The sequence below is a fragment of the Leishmania braziliensis genome, chromosome 7, assembly GCF_000002845.2.
Source record: "Leishmania braziliensis MHOM/BR/75/M2904 complete genome, chromosome 7".
In the NCBI taxonomy this organism is placed as follows: Eukaryota; Euglenozoa; class Kinetoplastea; order Trypanosomatida; family Trypanosomatidae; genus Leishmania; species Leishmania braziliensis.
Window position 1 is genome coordinate 400,701 of NC_009299.2, and position 17,715 is coordinate 418,415.

Genomic DNA, 17,715 nt, shown 5'->3' on the forward strand with positions numbered 1-17,715 from the left:
TATCGTACTGGCCATGACGCAGTGTACAAGTTTTCCGCAGACACTCGCCAATGAATCTGAACGTATGTCCTGGGGGGCCGCGGATGGAGTAGCTGCGTGGTTGAGTAGCGGATTAATCGCTATGAGCGGGCAGCGAGGCTCCCGGCAGATGATAATTAGTTGCACAGGGGGGATGGATGCTTGTGACAACTTCTTGTTTATATCTTTTCAGCTGGAGTAGTATTCGAGGATAATTTCTTTGCGCGGCCTCTCTCTGCGTCTGAACGGGGTCAGGGTGGAGTGTGTCTAGGGGGGTGGTCTTTCTCCCTAAAAACACACACGGGCACAACAATCACACACACACAAGCAGATTTTTTTCGCCAGGGCCCGTCTTCACCTGATATTTTCTGGGTCCCCTCCATGCACCCTTGGCGTTTTCTTTCCCATATTGGTTTGTCTGGCATTTTCCCCTCACTTCCCTTCCCTTGCACTCCGCCCTCCTCCCGTGATTCATGAACACGTGCACGCACACACACGCACACACACACACGCACACACACACACACACACACACACGCACACACACACACGCACACACACACACGCACACACACACACACGCACACACACGCACACACACACACACACACACACACGCACACACACACACACACACACGCACACACACACACGCGCTATTACGCAGACACTAATCCTTGAGAGAAAAAAGAGGCACTTTTCACGGTTTTCACCCCTCTTCCTCTCGTTCTCTCCCTCTTGCTATTGTCCTCCAAGGCCCTTCCCCCCCCCCCCGCCACCCGAGACCCACATCTCCTCTTCCCTTGTCCCCACTTCAGACCACAGGTGGTGCAGTGCACCTCATTGCACGTGCCTGCGCTCGTTCGCCTGGGTGCCTGTGTACTCACGTGAGGTCAACCAATCAATGGACATTCGGTTGGTGCGTGGGCGACAGTCAGCGCAGCACCGTAGGCCTCATCGTCTTTCGTCTCAGCGCGATCGTAAACTGGCAGGCCGAAGGAGAGACAACTCACGCGCAGAGCTCAGGCGAAGCACAGCCCTGAGGATCAGAAGCTGCGAGAAGCAAGAAAACAGCGGAGCAACAAAACAGAGAGGCACACCGGCTACACAGAGACGAGGAGAAGGGCGTGTACAAGACGGCAGCTGAGCGGAGGAGGCCTTGTGCCCGCCTCCTCCCCCTTATCGACTCGCTGTTATATCGTCTTTGTTTCTATCCAAGTCAGAGTACTCCTTTTATTTGCCGCTCCTCTTCCTTTGATTCTTCCCCCCCCCCCTCTCCCCCCCTCTCCCCCCCCTCTCCCCCCCTCTCCCCCCCCTCTCCCCCACATAGACGGCCTCATCCGTCCACCTAACGTTTGAGCGACACCGAAGCAAGCGAAAGTGGAATTAGCGGCGAAGGCAATTAAGCGGAAAAGGTCACACAGAGCTGAGCCAGGCGTGCCAGCCGCGCTAAAAAAATTTGATCGGGTGCTCCTCTCGTTTCATTTTTATTTTTCTGCTTCTCCGCCTTTCGCCGTCTCCCTTTTCGTGCGGCTGTCGTTTTTGCCTATTTTATGTTATTTCGGTTCTGCTTTGTGCTCCGCGTGTCACCCAATCCGGCCACTACGGGTGGTGGTGGTGAATCAGCAAGGGACGCTGAAGGAGCTCCCACAATACAGAGGCAAAGCGCATTCTTGAAGGGAGAGCAACACTACCAACTCCCACCTGGCCCGTGTGTGTGCGTGTGCGTGCTCCGTGTTGCGGTGAGAGACGCCTTCTATCATCACCCCCTTTTCTGTTGGCTGTCGCTTGCCGTACTCCTTTCTCCTGCTGCCAGCCAGACCCTCCTCCCTTTCTCCCCCCAAAAGAAGCGCGGCGAGGAGGGCTCTCACTCGCGCTTGCTTTATTCATCTATTGATTTATTTGGTTCTTTTTCCGACTCTTTTCGTGTGGGACAAGTGACGCTTCTCTTCCCCCCCCCCCCTCCCCGTTGCCACCAACAACCCCCCTTCCTCTGTCTCCACTGCCCATTCCTGCTGATCTAAGCTACATCGCTGCGGTAGGGAAGCGACAGCACAGACCACATATTTTCCCCCCTTTCCCCCTTTGCCGTGTAATTACAGTTACTTGGCAGTCACGCACCTCTCGTTCGCTCAATCGGACACGTTACAGACAAGGAGACATATCGCTTGAATTCGGAGACCACCGTGTGTGCGTGTGAGGAAATCAGACAAAGCGGAGGGGAGGCAAGAGGCAGCGCCAAACTGAAGGACTGTTAGCCGTTGTACACACCCACGCATACACCGGAAGAGAGAAGTGCAAGAGACCACAAGGACAGCCCGACATCTTCACCGAGTCCCTTTAACGTCTTCCACGTCTACGCCCCTTTTTTCTCGGCTGTCACTTTCTCCAGTGTGTGTGTGTGTGTGTGTGCGTGCGCTTCAGCTTTCTTCTTTCCTCTCTCCTCGTTGTCCTCCCATCGATTGCCCTACTTCACATTTTTGCTTTCATTTCCGCCTCCTCTCTCTTCGCCACTCCTCATCACTTTACTCCGTCTTCTCCCCCTCCCCTCCGTTGGCCCGCGTGCCCATTCGGGCAATTCGCTCTTTGTCGTCTATCGTGCAGTGTTGAGACGTTTGTGTAGGTGTGTGTGTGTGTGCGTGTGTGTTGTTAACGTGCGTATCCCCCTCCCTCCCTCCCTCCCTCCCTCCCCTTCATCTCTCTGTGCGCCGCACGTGCATGCGGGACTGCACTCACAGACTTTATCCCTTCATTCTTATTTGTGCTGATTTTCTTCCCTGCGTTGTTGGGGTATCTTCGCTTCCACTTCCGCTCATTTTCGCTTTTCGTTTTCTCACCGTATCCTCCGCCGACCTCTCACCATCTTTTCATCTCTCATTCTCCGGGTTTCTTCTTGTTGTGTTGCATGTGCGCGTGTGCGTGGCTGAGTGAGACGAGCTTGCGCAACTTATACACTTTAAATTTTTTTTTCTCGATTTCATATACATCTACGCGTGCACGAGTGTCTGCGTGCTTATTTCCTTGCAGATTCCTGTGCGCTGCGCTCTCTGTGCCTCTGCGAGTGGGTGAGTGTTTGAAGTCCGTGGCTCCAGGCGGTGGTGGGGTGGAGTGGGGCGGCACGCTTAGCACAAAATCAGCTCCAACCACATCCACATCACCCACACCCACACTTCGCCATACACCCCCGTGTCACGGGTCGAGCGCATGTGCATAAGCGTTTTTCCTCCTCTGTTGCTCCTTTTCGCTTTTTAGTGCAGCTCGTTGACAAATTAAAGAGGAGGAGGGGAGTAGGAGCAGAAAAGAGACGAGAAAAGGAAAGGGGGCCTACCAGGCGCCGGAGAAACACACACACACAAAAAAAAACAAGAGCAAAACGCTCCCATTTTGTATTTGGCTCGCCCTCCCTTACCAGTTTCTCTCTCTTGTTGTACAGCTGATACCAGCTCAGACTGCGTCATCTCTTTCTCCCTCCTTTTATATTCGCTCTTGTTGTCTCTCTGTGCGTGCGCTTGCTGTTTAGGGCTTTTATCGATTGCCACGTCTTCTTTCTCCTTTGCGCTTCTATCGATCCTCTTCCCCCCTGGTGTCGCGCTCTTTCTCTCTTCTTCTTTTCATTTTGTTTTCCCCCCTCTCTCTCTCGTTTTATCTGCGCTGTAATCGCTGTGCTTAATTCCTCTAACTCACCTCTTCCGACTCCTTTTCTCTCGTTCTTCTCGTGTACCACCCGTCACGCTCTTCCTCCCTCTTTCATCCGACCAACTCTCACAACACTGCCCAGCGCAGACACACGCGCGTGCGAAGCGAAAGAAAAGGCGGAGAGACCCACGAGGAAAAGCGAGTCTGACCTCCATCTCAGACTTCCTCGTTCCTACTGCTGAGCTCATTCGAATACGCAGCCGCGTATACGAACACTCGAGCTCGGCTTCGCGAACAGTCATTCCCACCATCACACGCAGTAGTAGCCGCAACGACGTCATACATACGCGTGGCATAAAAGGGCCAGTAGCGCAGCCGTCCCCTCGAAGAAGACGAGGAAAGGACAGAACGCATTCAAGAAGCAGACAAGTGAACCGGCGTGGGGCACAGTGCCAGCGGGAAAAGCTGATCAGGCGCGCTTCTACGTCTGTCGGTTGCGTCGACACACACCGCAAAATACGAAAACAAAGCACAAGGGAGGTGGCCCAGCAAGGGCCTGGAGTGCGAGGAAGAGTTGCCTAGGAAAGGTGGTCAAGAAGGGAAAGGCGCGGAAGTTATACACAAACTTCTTTTCTGGCCTTTGCGCGCGTGTGTGTGTGTGTGTGTGTGCCTCAGAATTGTGCCTCTTTTTCGACCACAACGTTTGCGTTCGTTTTCGTTGCGTCTTCTTCGTTTTTTTTTTTTTTTTTTGTCTTGACTTCTTCACACTTCTCTCCACTGCACTGCGGTGCGGAGTGACGCCGCCGGCTGTCGTCTTCACCTCCTTTCCGTGTGCCTTTTTCCCCTTTGTTTTGTTAACGCTTGCGTGGTGGGACTTCCCTTTTTGCTCGTTGGTTTTTGTGTTCCTCCTCAAAAAGGAAAACAAAAAAGCTCACTTTTTTTTTTTTTCGCTACCGTTGGTGACCAAATCGTATTCGCTTCACCATCATTTCTTTCTCCTCTTGTGCGTGTGCATTTCTCTCTTTCTCTCTGTGTTTCTGCGCGTGCTTCTTCTTCAGTCCGCTTCCCTCTCCTCAAAGCACACGAAGGCGCGCCGTTTCTTCCGCCCATTGCGTCTGTGCGTTCCTCCGCAACCTTGTGCTCGTGTGTGTGTGTGTGCGTGTGTGCGTTAGAGTGTGGATGCTGGTGGTTTCTGCTGCCTGTTGAGTCTCTCCAGGCTTATTTTTTGTTGCCTTTATTCGTAGCACTTCTTTTTCGCTCGCTCGCTTCTCCTGCTCGAGTCGCGCGGGGCGGGGCCGGGGCGCGTGCGCGGCGGTGTCTCGCTCATTTTATCCCTCCTTTTTCCTTCTTCCTTCCCCCTTTTTGTATCGGACCGTTTTTCCCCGCCATCCCCCCCGCCTCCCTCCCTCCCTCCCTCTCTCGCTTTCCTTCAAAGCCAAAAACGAAGGTAGGAGGACGCTTTGTGGAGTGCTAACGCGGTGCGCGTGCGTGCGTGCGCTCACGTTCGGTCGATTCACCCCTTTCCTCTCGTGCCAGCGTCTGTGTGTCTGTGCGTGCGCTCTCATACACGCATCTGCTGCCTTTTTTGTAATTTGTGTTTTTTTTTTTTTTCCTTCGCTCCCCTTCCCCTCTCTGCCCACGCCGTGAAGGTATCGTGGCCTCCTTCTTTCGCTCTCGTTCTCTTGCGTTTTGTTCTTCTGGTCATTTGCTGCTACGAAGCGCCTACGCATATCCTCATCATCGCTTAGTGTGCTCGCTTCATCTCTCTTCTCTGCCTTCTCGTCGTTTTCTACTTCCTTCCTGCCCCAGCGTGCGAGCGACACCTCTCAGGGCGGCCTTTATCTTGAGCACTTCGCTCGTTTCCTTAGCGCGTTACGGTCTCTCTCCTCTCTCGGTGTTCGCTGCTAGCGCGTCAGTGGAGCAGTCTTTGTCCGCCGCTCCATTCATCTCTGCTCCTTTCGTCCTCCTCGCGCATGCCTGCACAGCTCTTTCAACGATGGTGTGGCGCACTGGTGCGCGCGGCGTCCGTGGCACTGGCACTGGCACTGCTCGTCCCGGCAGCGAGTGGCGCCGTTGGCGCTGCTGCGGCAGCGATGACGGTGACGACGACCCCGTTGCTGCCGCTGCTCGACGTGCCGTTCCACGCGGACGTAACGGGGATTGGCAGGGGGCACAGGCTGTTCCTGTCCCGCCGGAGCGACTGCAGTGGCGCCTCGGGAGTGACGTCGGTGTGCACCCTTGGGAGCGTAGTGGAGGGCGGCAGCTTCGTGAACGGGACGTGCGTGTTCACGGTGACGAGTGAGGCGCTGGGCGTCGACTTGACAAGCCCTCGTCCCACGGTTCCTGCGGTGCACTGGTGCAGCAGCGCGCACCCCGGCGCGTCGGTGGGCACGCTGCTGCTGAACGTAATGGCAGTCTCTCAGCCGTTTATGTTTGTCCACGTGGAGACGACGGTACGCGTCAACGACGCCACGCCGATCGGCACTACAGTGGGCTTCTACGTCAGCAGCACCTGCGTTACACCGCTGACGATCCCCGAGTCCGTTACCATCTCGGCCACCCGTAACATAACATTCATAGCAACCGGCGCAGTGCCCATGTACGTGTGCGCCACGATCCCCAGCATCAACGGATCCGTGACAGCATTGGCACTTCGAGGAGTAGTCGCTGGTGCGCCAGTCTACACTGTCCAGCCTTCTCAAGGGGTGCGTCATCGCACCATCTCGATGACATCAACAGCGAAAGGCGCTGCTGAGGTCTCGCTTTCCCGAGACAGAGCTTGCAGCACATTGGCGCAGCCCGCGCAGCTCGCAACGCTGAGCGAGCACTTCAGCTTCCGCATTGACGCACCAGCCGGCACCTACTACCTCTGTGCTGCCACGAGCAGCGGCATTTACACGCCGTCTAACAACAGCTTCACGGTGGAGGAGTACGACGTGCAGCCGCACACGATGTACGCGACCCTCGAGACTCCGCTGACCTACGGCCTGGATGCGACTGGCCGTGAGGAGCAGCTGGAGCTGGCGCTGTCGACGACGGCGGACTGCATGGGCGGCTCGCTGGCGATTCCCTGGGGAGCATCGATGTCGTGGGCGGTGCCCAAGGGGGGCGCGTACTACGCCTGCGTGCGGGACCGCGGTGAGGCGAGCACTGCCGGGTGCGTGGGCGCGATTGCCGTGACAGACGCGCCGGCGCTGACGTTCTCGCCGTCGCCTGCGGTGCTCGGGCTGCCGGTGTCTGCGACGGTCAGCCACGCGCTCGGCCAGGAGGCGGTGTTCAGCGTGCGCCTGTCGGAGAGCGGGTCGTGCGACTCGGCGGGTGTCACGGGCGAGACGCCGCGTGGCAGCGCGACGGCGACGGTGCGGGTGCCGCTGAGGATGCCGGAGAGCGTGACGTACTGTGTGTCCAACCCGCTGGGGGACGGTGGCGGCGGCGTTGGCACGCCCGCCGGTGGCGCTGTGTACTACGCTCTGGGCACGCTGCGCACGCGCGCGTACCGCGTGGGCCACGGCGCTCTGCGCACGAGCACGCGGATGACGATTGTCCTGGACAGCGAGGTGTCGCTTGCCAGCGGGACGTCCGTGGCGCTCGTGCTGTCGCATGACGCGAGCGGCGCTTGCCCGGATGCGATGGCGGCGGCGGCGGCCGTTGGTGAGGGGAGCGGCATGATGACGTTCGCTGTGTCGGGTGCGTCAGCGGCACTGACGCCTGTGGTGTTCGCGTCCTCGGGTGTGTGGCTGGTGTGCGTGTGGGATGGTGTCAAGGGCGATGCCGGCTACACTGCGGCTGCAGAGCTGCAGGTGTACAGCAACGTTGCGGCTGTATCGACGGACATGGTTCTGACGGGCGTCAGCACGGAGGTGACCGTGTCGCGTCTGCCGCCTGATGCGCGGGTCACGGTAACGTCGAGCAGCACATGCAGCTCGCCGATGAAGTCCATAGACACCGGCACCGCGAATGGCAGTGGCGTCGCGGTGCTGAACGTGCAGTCCGCCTCGACAGGGCTGCTGCTGGTGTGTGTGGGGTACCCCACTGCGCGGGAGTGGTCGTCGACGGACACCGGTGTCGAGTACGCCCCTGCTGGAACGGTGCGCAGCGCGGAGGCGCGCGTGTATCCGAGCATTGCGTACGTGGGCGAGACGACGACGCTGAGCTTCGCTGGGATTGGCGGCATGTCGCTGGCGGGCCACACCGCTGTCCTCCTGCCTGGTGCGGCGTCGTGCGGCGGGCTCAACTCGAGGGTGCCGAGGCTGCGGCTGAGCGGACCGGACGCGACGTCGGCTGTGTCGTACGGGACGGTGGGCGGCGGCGCGCTGGCGCAGGGAGTCGTGTACCGCGTGTGCGTGGGGAAGTCTGTGGGCGACGGGTACAGCGACGCCGGCGTTGTGGCGTCGATGGAGGTGCCGGCAGTGTCGACGGACCCGCCGGTGCCAGTGCGCGGGCTGCCCGTGCGGCTGCACCTGCCACCGCGCTTCACGAGCACTGCTGCCGTGACGTTTTACGTCGTGGTGGGCGGCGGGGCGACGTGCAGCGGGGACCTGAGCGGGGTCGATGTGTACGGGAGCGGCTCTGTGGACCGTGTGAGCGGCGCTGCGGCTGCGTTCGTGGCGCCTGCGCGTGCGAGCGGCGTGGACGCTGTGCGCGTGTGCGTTGGCTCGAACGCGAGCCTCGTGTCGGACAGCCTCGGGTACGCGCTTGGCGCGACGCTGCGGCTGGAGCAGTTCCACACCTCGATGGTGTACCTGCAGCGTGGCGTGCCGAACGCGCTGTCCGGTGCGCCGATGGCCTCGAAGGGGTCGCTGCACGTTGTGGCGTGTGACGGCGCGGAGTGCGGCGCTGACGGCGCTGACGGCGTGTGTCGCGCGATGATGGCGCAGGGTGCGACGAGCTCTGCGACGTCTGTGCTGGATGTGCCGCTGGGACCGTGCCTCCTGTGCCAACGCGTGACGTGGGGTACGGTGACGTCGGTGGTGGGCTCGAACACGACGGTGGAGGTGGTGGAGCCGTTCGGCATGACCCTCTCCGTAGACCCCTCTGACATTCGCGCGTACGTGCCGTTTGGTGTGACGATGTCTGGCGGCCCTGGCGGTGCGTCGGCGGGACGCGCAGACTATCGCCTCACCGTACAGCCGGCGTCTGTCCCGTGCGCCGAGAGCGCCGCGGAGTCGCAGAGCTTTGTGGTGGGTGGCGGCACGACGGAGCTCACCATCACGGACATCGCGCCGGTGCAGAGGATCCACTTCTGCGTCCGACCGTCGCCTGTCGACGCCTTCGAGGTGCTGACTGGTACGCTGCGGCACTACATGGCGCCTGCCGCGGTGGTCGGCGACCGTGCGACGACGCTGACGTCCGGCGGCGTGACGGGTGGCGCCACGGCGGTGCTGTCGCGCACGGCGGACTGCCTCGGGGGCGTTGCTGGCGGCGGCGCCACGCCGATCGTGGACGGGAGGGCGACGTTCACTGTCGCGTCGTGCGGCGCGAACGCGGCGCTGACGTCGCTGTACTACTGCGAGGCTGCTGATGGCGGCGCGTACGCGTCCCGCGGGGCCGTGGGGCTGCTGCGCGCGAGCGGGTGCGACGGTGGCGCCGGCGCGAGCATTGCGGCGGTGGACGCGGCGCCTGGCGCTGCGATCGGCCGCTTCGGGATCGACGCCGCGTACCTGGCGAGGCCGCGGCTGTCTGCGTCGCCCGACTGCGGGGTGCTGCTGGACGCTGCGGTTGCGAGCGTTGGGTACGCGCCCGGGGCTGGCGAGCGCGCCGCGTTCCACGTGTGCGCGGTGCTCGTGGGCGACGCGAGCGTGACGTTCACGACTGCGCAGCCGACGCTGCACGTTGCGAACTGGGCTGTGTCGCCGACTGCTGCTGTGAGCCGGTACAACGCGACGCTTGGCGTTGCTGGCGCCGGCGCGGTGCGCGTGGACTACGCGACGCCGTCGAGCGAGACGTTCTTCAGCACTGCGCGCGACTGCAGCGTGCGGACGGCGAGTGCCGCGGGGCTGAGCGGCGCGTCGAAGACCGCGGCGTACCGCACGACTGGGGTGCGGGGGCTGGTGTACGTGTGCACTGTTGCGCCGCTGAGCGGGGAGACGCTGGCGGTGGCGCAGTTCCTGTCGGTGACGCCGCCGGCTGTGCGGCGCGTATCGCCCGCTGTTGTGCGCGGCGCCGAGTACAGCGCGACGCTGGTGGTGGACGGTGCGCCGCCGGTGTACTCGATGGTGCCTGGGGCGGACAGCGGGTACGCGCACATCGGCTACTACACGAGCGCGAGCCGCGAGGTGTACATGTCTGGCGACGCGTGCGCGAGTGCGCTTGCGGGGACGAGCGCGGCGACGGTGACGCCGAGCGGCAGCGTGTCGTTTGCAACGGCGGGGATTGCGGCGAGCGTGAGGACCGTGTCGCTGTGCGCGGTGACTGCTGGCGGGCCGGCGGTGGTGCTGGCGGGCGTGGTCGTTGCGCCTGGCCGGGTGCACCCGACGACGCTGGTGTCTGGGGCGCTGGGTGCGCCGGTCTTCATACCGAGCCTGGGGGGCGTGACCGTCCAGCTGAGCGCGTCTGCGAGCGGGTGCGGGTCTGCTGCCGGGATGCCGAGCTTCACGACGGACGTGGAGGGCTACGGCACGGTGGACCTTGTGGGCGGCGACGGCGGCGCGCTTGCGCCGGGCACGTACACGCTGTGCTACGATGGCGCGCTGCGTGGTGGCGGCGGTGCTGCTGCGACGGCGCTGGAGTCGGTGGTGCTTGTGCGGGCCTCGTACTTCGACGTGCGCGGGACGACGTTCGTTGTGGGCGTGGCGGGCCGGATGCTGCTGCAGCAGGACCTGACGGCTGCGGCGCTTGTGCCCGGGTTCAGCACTGTGCGCAGCTGCACGTCTGTGTCGAGCGAGCACGGGGCGTGGGCTGCTGTGACGAGCACGTCTGTGTCGGTGACTGCGACGAGCGAGTACCGTGCTGGGCTGTACCTGTGCGCGCGTGCGCCGGTGAACGGGACGCTTGTCGCGGTGCCCGGGGCGTGGGCTGGGCAGCGGAGCGTGCGGTTCGCTGCGTCTGCGATACAGCTGCCGTCTGCTGGGTGGGACGCGTGCACGACGTACACGCTGGACCGGTGCTACCCGCCGGGCGCGAGCGCGAGCAGTGCGACGTCGGTGCTTGCTGTTGTGCGCGGGGACTGCTGCGGCGCGTCGCGCACGAGTGCGGTTGTTGGGGAGGCGAGCATGGCGAGCGGGACGTGCGAGCTGACGCTGGACTACGACAAGGTGTCCGCGTACCCCGCGGGGTCGACGTACCACGTGTGCGTGTGGGACAGCGCGGACGACACCGTGTGCACGACTGTGAGCGAGGCGCTGGTGAGCACGAACTGCACTCGCGGTGGCGGCGCTGGCCGCGGGCTGAGCCGTGGCGCTGTTGCCGGTGTCGTAGTTTTTTGCCTTTTAGTGTGTTGCTGCTTGGTGTGTGGGGCTGTGTGGCGCTTGCGGTATTGGCGCAGGGAAACGGAGGCGGAGGTGGAGGTGGAAGTGGAGGAGTTTGATGAGCCATCAGTTGTGGCGAAGCCTTCCGGATGTGTGGTTTCGAAGTTCCGCCTCCGGAGCTGCTCTCCCGACTCCTCTTTCAGAAGCTGCAGTGGCACCACGTCGTTAGCGGGGACGGAGGTGACTCTGAGGTTGAACCCTCTGCTGGTGAGTGCGGCGTACAACAGTGGGGCTGCGCTGCTGCCGGATGATCTTCCGATCATTCCCGTTACTGTCGACGAGAAGACGCGCAACCTGCCGAAGTTGGAGTGGGAGCACCGCCGACGTCTTGCTGCTCACCAGGGGGAGGCGTGGCGTGTGCTGCAGCGGCTGTGTGAGGCGGAACGGCAGGAGGTAAAAACTGAAGCGGTCATTGTGTTCAATGGTGGCGCCTACCCCAGTGAATGTGCTGAGGAGTACACACGTCGTGGGTGAATGACTGTGCGCCGGTATCTTATAGTGATGCTTCAGGGTAGTGTAGGAGAGCGGTGAGCAGAAGCGCTGTGTGGTATGCGTGCGTGTTTCCCTGGACACCTCTTCATTCTAGCTGCTTCGCGCCTGTCGCTTTCTCATCCCCTCTCTCCCCTTTTCATCCACGGGCCCCTCGCCATACATAGTCCGAAGGCGCGTGCGAGCAGCCTTTCCCCTCCTCTCTGCCTCTCCCACGTTTTGCCCACTGCCCCCCGCAAGCCTCGCTCCACTCCGACTCTCTCGTCTTTGCCTCACACGCGCACATGTCTGTGCCTGCCGTCAAGTGATTTCACGGACCTGCGCAGTGCAGTGCGGCGTGTGTGTGTGTGTGTGCGTGTCTCTGCGTGTGTACGGACTCTTTCTTGTATGCGTTGATGCGTCGCATTATTTGAGTGGCGCGTGAGACCCGACTTATCCATGCAACCACCAGCAGTAAAGCAAAGAATGACCGCAACGACGAATACCCAGCTGAGAAAACAAGTGGGGGCCCGTCACCGCTGCTCACGCGCTGCCTTCATTGTGCGTGACTGCGTGTCCCTTGCGACTCCTGCACCGGGCTGCTGTGTGTCGCTGTAGAGCGGAAAGGCACGTTTGCGCCTGCACTCCTCACCCCCCTTCCTACTTGACTGCGCTGATGGAGCTCAGAAGGGAGGGAGGGAGGGGAGGAGTACACGCTGGCCGGCGTTTCTTTCGGTCTCCCTGGGTGCCCCCCCTCATGCGTATTTCCTTTCCCCTTCTCAGCACTGCTGTGTACTGCCGCTGCTATCCACGATGGTGACGCGTTTGGCGGAGGTGTCCGTCTACTGAGGCGCATGTGTGTGGACATGGGGTGCATTGCTCTCCTTGTCCCTCCCTTCCCTCCCTTTCAGCTTCTTCCACTCCCTCTCCCATCCTCTCTCCCTTCTCCTATCAGCACCCCAATACCGCCTTTTACCGCTCTCCCCCCCTCCCTCCCCCCTCTGCGTGCGTTTGCCCTCGTATGAATACACGCACGCGCAGAAGTAAGTTAAGACGGCCGTTCAGGGACACCTCCATCTCCACAGGTTTCTCGCTCCTCAACGTTTGCTCCTCCTTTCGTGTTTGTTTCGTATTATTCCGAGTCTGCGCTCGACTGCTGCCGACACACCGCCGTCGAGTGCGAGCCCGTGGGTGAGTGAGCAAGCAAGCGTTGTATAGAGCGTGCAGGCAAGGCGGCACACCATCGCCAAAGGAAAAAAAAGGCCGGCAAATTAGCTACGCGTGTGTACGCGTGTTTGTGTATGCCCGTGTGTAATTCGAGGTAGGACCGACACGCTTGTCGACCACCTCTCTTTCCCTCCTCCGCTTTCCATCGTTGGCCTGCGCTTCGCACTGCTCGCACCCTCCCGCTCCGAGTGCCCACAAACGCGTGCGCGCACCGCTTTCACCCAAACAAGCGCATTGCGCGTGGCTATCGCTATTTGGCTTTGTGCGTGCCTCTTTTCTCCTTTTTTGTAGTTACTCGCTGTCGTTTGTTTTATTCTCTCTCGCTCTTGCGGACCACATCAGCCGCTGCTGCGTGTAGTCGGTCCGTTGCGTACGCTGTGTGTCTGCGTGTGTGCACGTGCGTTTGATTCTGCCGTCTTCCCTTATCCACACACACACACACAATCTGCATCTCACTCGCTCCTCCACTTATTCATTCACCAGCTCCCCCCTCCTCACCCCATCCCGACAAAGAAGAAACGAACTATACTGCCAACACGAGATCCCTTCTCTTCTCCCCTCTCTCTGTGTATTGTCTGCGCGTAAGATTGTGCGTCGGTGTGCCTGTGGCTACTGGGCTGTGCAGTGCACTCCTGTTGGTGGCTGGTGTGGTGTTGTGCCTGTGGCGTCCTCCTGTGGCGCATCTTCTCGCTCTGCTTTGCTTTCCTCTCTTGTCTTCTCTGCAGTTTGTGTGTCGTCTCTCTTTTTCCCTCTTTACCGTCTTGGATGAAGTTCGCGTCTGTCTGTGCCTCCCTCCCTCTCCCACCCTCTTTGTGCTTCCTCTTATCCTTCCCGTCGCTGTTGTGGCTTTCTCTCCTTCTCTCTGTCCCTCCCTTCTCTCCTTCCTTCTACTCACTCCCCCCCAACACACACACACGCACACACGTACAGGCCTTGACGCCTACGTGGCTGCATCCATCCAGTCATACGTGTATGTCTCTGTAGGCGTCCTCTTCTGCTTCCCCGCCTGCGTCGACCTTCAGGCCTCTCTGTGCATTCGCTTCTCTCCCTCTCCCCCCTCCCCCCTCCCCCCTCACTCTACGCCTTTTGCCTTTACTCTTGCGCACTCTCCTGCCATTTCCATCTGTTCGTGCTTCTCGTGTCTGCCGTTGTTTACGTGTGTATGCGCCTCATCACCCCACCTCTCCCTCTCTTCCCTTACCACCCATCGGCCGCATTCGCTTCTCTCCTCTGCTTCTCCTCCCCTTAATCCCAGTCGCCACCGCTTTGCCCCCAAGTCGCTCACTCACTCCGCAGTGCAGCGCACATTCCCCCATTCCTTAAATATTTTGCGCTCCACCGGGCGCGGGCGCCTCTCTCTCATACGGGGGGGGCACATCCATATTTCAGCGCGTTCTCACGTGGGCCGCCCCAGCCGCGTGTGGTGGCGAGTCTCTGCGCTTCTCGCACTGGGTGAGCGCCAGGCTGCTTCAGCTTCCGCTCCTCCTTGACTGCTGCGGCGTTGTGTTGCTGAGGGAGATGAGGAGGCCGACATCACTGTGTGCATTGGTGCGCGCGGCGTCCGTGGCACTGGCACTGGCACTGCTCGTCCCGGCAGCGAGTGGCGCCGTTGGCGCTGCTGCGGCAGCGATGACGGTGACGACGACCCCGTTGCTGCCGCTGCTCGACGTGCCGTTCCACGCGGACGTAACGGGGATCGGCAGGGGGCACAGGCTGTTCCTGTCCCGCCGGAGCGACTGCAGTGGCGCCTCGGGGGTGACGTCGGTGTGCACCCTTGGGAGCGTAGTGGAGGGCGGCAGCTTCGTGAACGGGACGTGCGTGTTCACGGTGACGAGTGAGGCGCTGGGCGTCGACTTGACAAGCCCTCGTCCCACGGTTCCTGCAGTGCACTGGTGCAGCAGCGCGCACCCCGGCGCGTCGGTGGGCACGCTGCTGCTGAACGTGATGATAACGTCACCTCTGTATTTCTACAGAATGGAGGACAACGAGCTCACTTTCAGCGACGCAACGCCTCTTGGAAGCGTCATTGGCTGGTCAGCAACGCCGGAGTGTGGCAGCCCTTTACCAAACCACGAGGATAAGACGCTGATCAGCGACCGTGTTGTGTCTCTGAAGTACAGGGGCGCTGTCGTGTACGTGTGCGCCGCCGTCCCCACGGTGTCGGGCACCATGACGGCCATGGCACTCCGTACAACCCTGACAGGTGCGCACCGCTACACGATTAGCCCCACGAGTGGGGTGCGTCATCGCACCATCATCATCGCTTCTACTCAGCCACTATCGCAGTACTACCTCTCCAGGAGCGCCCTCTGCATCGACGCGGATCCCCCGTTTCAGGATAAGGTTGGCAGCCTCAATCCATTCATAATCATCGCCAATGCCGGCACCTACTACTTCTGCGCTGCCACTACTCCAGGCAAGAGTGCCGTATACGTCCCCTCGTCGAACAGCTTCACGGTGGAGGAGTACGACGTGCAGCCGCACACGATGTACGCGACCCTCGAGACTCCGCTGACCTACGGCCTGGATGCGACTGGCCGTGAGGAGCAGCTGGAGCTGGCGCTGTCGACGACGGCGGACTGCATGGGAGGCTCGCTGGCGATTCCCTGGGGAACATCGATGTCGTGGGCGGTGCCCAAGGGGGGCGCGTACTACGCCTGCGTGCGGGACCGCGGTGAGGCGAGCACTGCCGGGTGCGTGGGCGCGATTGCCGTGACAGACGCGCCGGCGCTGACGTTCTCGCCGTCGCCTGCGGTGCTCGGGCTGCCGGTGTCTGCGACGGTCAGCCACGCGCTCGGCCAGGAGGCGGTGTTCAGCGTGCGCCTGTCGGAGAGCGGGTCGTGCGACTCGGCGGGTGTCACGGGCGAGACGCCGCGTGGCAGCGCGACGGCGACGGTGCGGGTGCCGCTGAGGATGCCGGAGAGCGTGACGTACTGTGTGTCCAACCCGCTGGGGGACGGTGGCGGCGGCGTTGGCACGCCCGCCGGTGGCGCTGTGTACTACGCTCTGGGCACGCTGCGCACGCGCGCGTACCGCGTGGGCCACGGCGCTCTGCGCACGAGCACGCGGATGACGATTGTCCTGGACAGCGAGGTGTCGCTTGCCAGCGGGACGTCCGTGGCGCTCGTGCTGTCGCATGACGCGAGCGGCGCTTGCCCGGATGCGATGGCGGCGGCGGCGGCCGTTGGTGAGGGGAGCGGCATGATGACGTTCGCTGTATCGGGTGCGTCAGCGGCACTGACGCCTGTGGTGTTCGCGTCCTCGGGTGTGTGGCTGGTGTGCGTGTGGGATGGCGTCAAGAGCGATGCCGGCTACACTGCGGCTGCAGAGCTGCAGGTGTACAGCAACGTTGCGGCTGTATCGACGGACATGGTTCTGACGGGCGTCAGCACGGAGGTGACCGTGTCGCGTCTGCCGCCTGATGCGCGGGTCACGGTAACGTCGAGCAGCACATGCAGCTCGCCGATGAAGTCCATAGACACCGGCACCGCGAATGGCAGTGGCGTCGCGGTGCTGAACGTGCAGTCCGCCTCGACAGGGCTGCTGCTGGTGTGCGTGGGGTACCCCACTGCGCGGGAGTGGTCGTCGACGGACACCGGTGTCGAGTACGCCCCTGCTGGAACGGTGCGCAGCGCGGAGGCGCGCGTGTATCCGAGCATTGCGTACGTGGGCGAGACGACGACGCTGAGCTTCGCTGGGATTGGCGGCATGTCGCTGGCGGGCCACACCGCTGTTCTCCTGCCTGGTGCGGCGTCGTGCGGCGGGCTCAACTCGAGGGTGCCGAGGCTGCGGCTGAGCGGACCGGACGCGACGTCGGCTGTGTCGTACGGGACGGTGGGCGGCGGTGCGCTGGCGCAGGGAGTCGTGTACCGCGTGTGCGTGGGGAAGTCTGTGGGCGACGGGTACAGCGACGCCGGCGTTGTGGCGTCGATGGAGGTGCCGGCAGTGTCGACGGACCCGCCGGTGCCAGTGCGCGGGCTGCCCGTGCGGCTGCACCTGCCACCGCGCTTCACGAGCACTGCTGCCGTGACGTTTTACGTCGTGGTGGGCGGCGGGGCGACGTGCAGCGGGGACCTGAGCGGGGTCGATGTGTACGGGAGCGGCTCTGTGGACCGTGTGAGCGGCGCTGCGGCTGCGTTCGTGGCGCCTGCGCGTGCGAGCGGCGTGGACGCTGTGCGCGTGTGCGTTGGCTCGAACGCGAGCCTCGTGTCGGACAGCCTCGGGTACGCGCTTGGCGCGACGCTGCGGCTGGAGCAGTTCCACACCTCGATGGTGTACCTGCAGCGTGGCGTGCCGAACCTGCTGTCCGGTGCGCCGATGGCCTCGACGGGGTCGCTGCACGTTGTGGCGTGTGACGGCGCGGAGTGCGGCGCTGACGGCGCTGACGGCGTGTGCCGTGCGATGATGGCGCAGGGCGCGACGAGCTCTGCGACGTCTGTGCTGGATGTGCCGCTGGGACCGTGCCTTCTGTGCCAACGCGTGACGTGGGGTACGGTGACGTCGGTGGTGGGCTCGAACACGACGGTGGAGGTGGTGGAGCCGTTCGGCATGACCCTCTCCGTAGACCCCTCTGACATTCGCGCGTACGTGCCGTTTGGCGTGACGATGTCTGGCGGCCCTGGCGGTGCGTCGGCGGGACGCGCAGACTATCGCCTCACCGTACAGCCGGCGTCTGTCCCGTGCGCCGAGAGCGCCGCGGAGTCGCAGAGCTTTGTGGTGGGTGGCGGCACGACGGAGCTCACCATCACGGACATCGCGCCGGTGCACAGGATCCACTTCTGCGTCCGACCGTCGCCTGTCGACGCCTTCGAGGTGCTGACTGGTACGCTGCGTTACTACCTGGCCTCCTGCCGCGGTGCTCGTCGACCGTGCCACGACTCTAACCTCCGGCGGAGTGACG

At 62.2% G+C, this 17,715-nt stretch overlaps 2 protein-coding genes across 2 annotated transcripts; both read left to right on the forward strand.

The window, feature by feature from the left end:
* Positions 1-5,627: 5,627 nt before the first annotated feature.
* Positions 5,628-11,594, forward strand: LBRM_07_0910 (conserved hypothetical protein; the record flags this gene model as incomplete). Its single annotated transcript, XM_001562536.2, has 1 exon — positions 5,628-11,594. One exon carries the CDS (start codon positions 5,628-5,630, stop codon positions 11,592-11,594), a length of 5,967 nt encoding a protein of 1,988 aa, XP_001562586.2.
* Positions 11,595-14,333: 2,739 nt separating this feature from the next.
* Positions 14,334-17,715, forward strand: LBRM_07_0920_A (conserved hypothetical protein; the record flags this gene model as incomplete). The annotated part of the gene is made up of 1 exon (XM_003722899.1): positions 14,334-17,715. A coding segment is annotated over one exon (3,382 nt), but the record flags the coding sequence as incomplete, so codon positions are not given.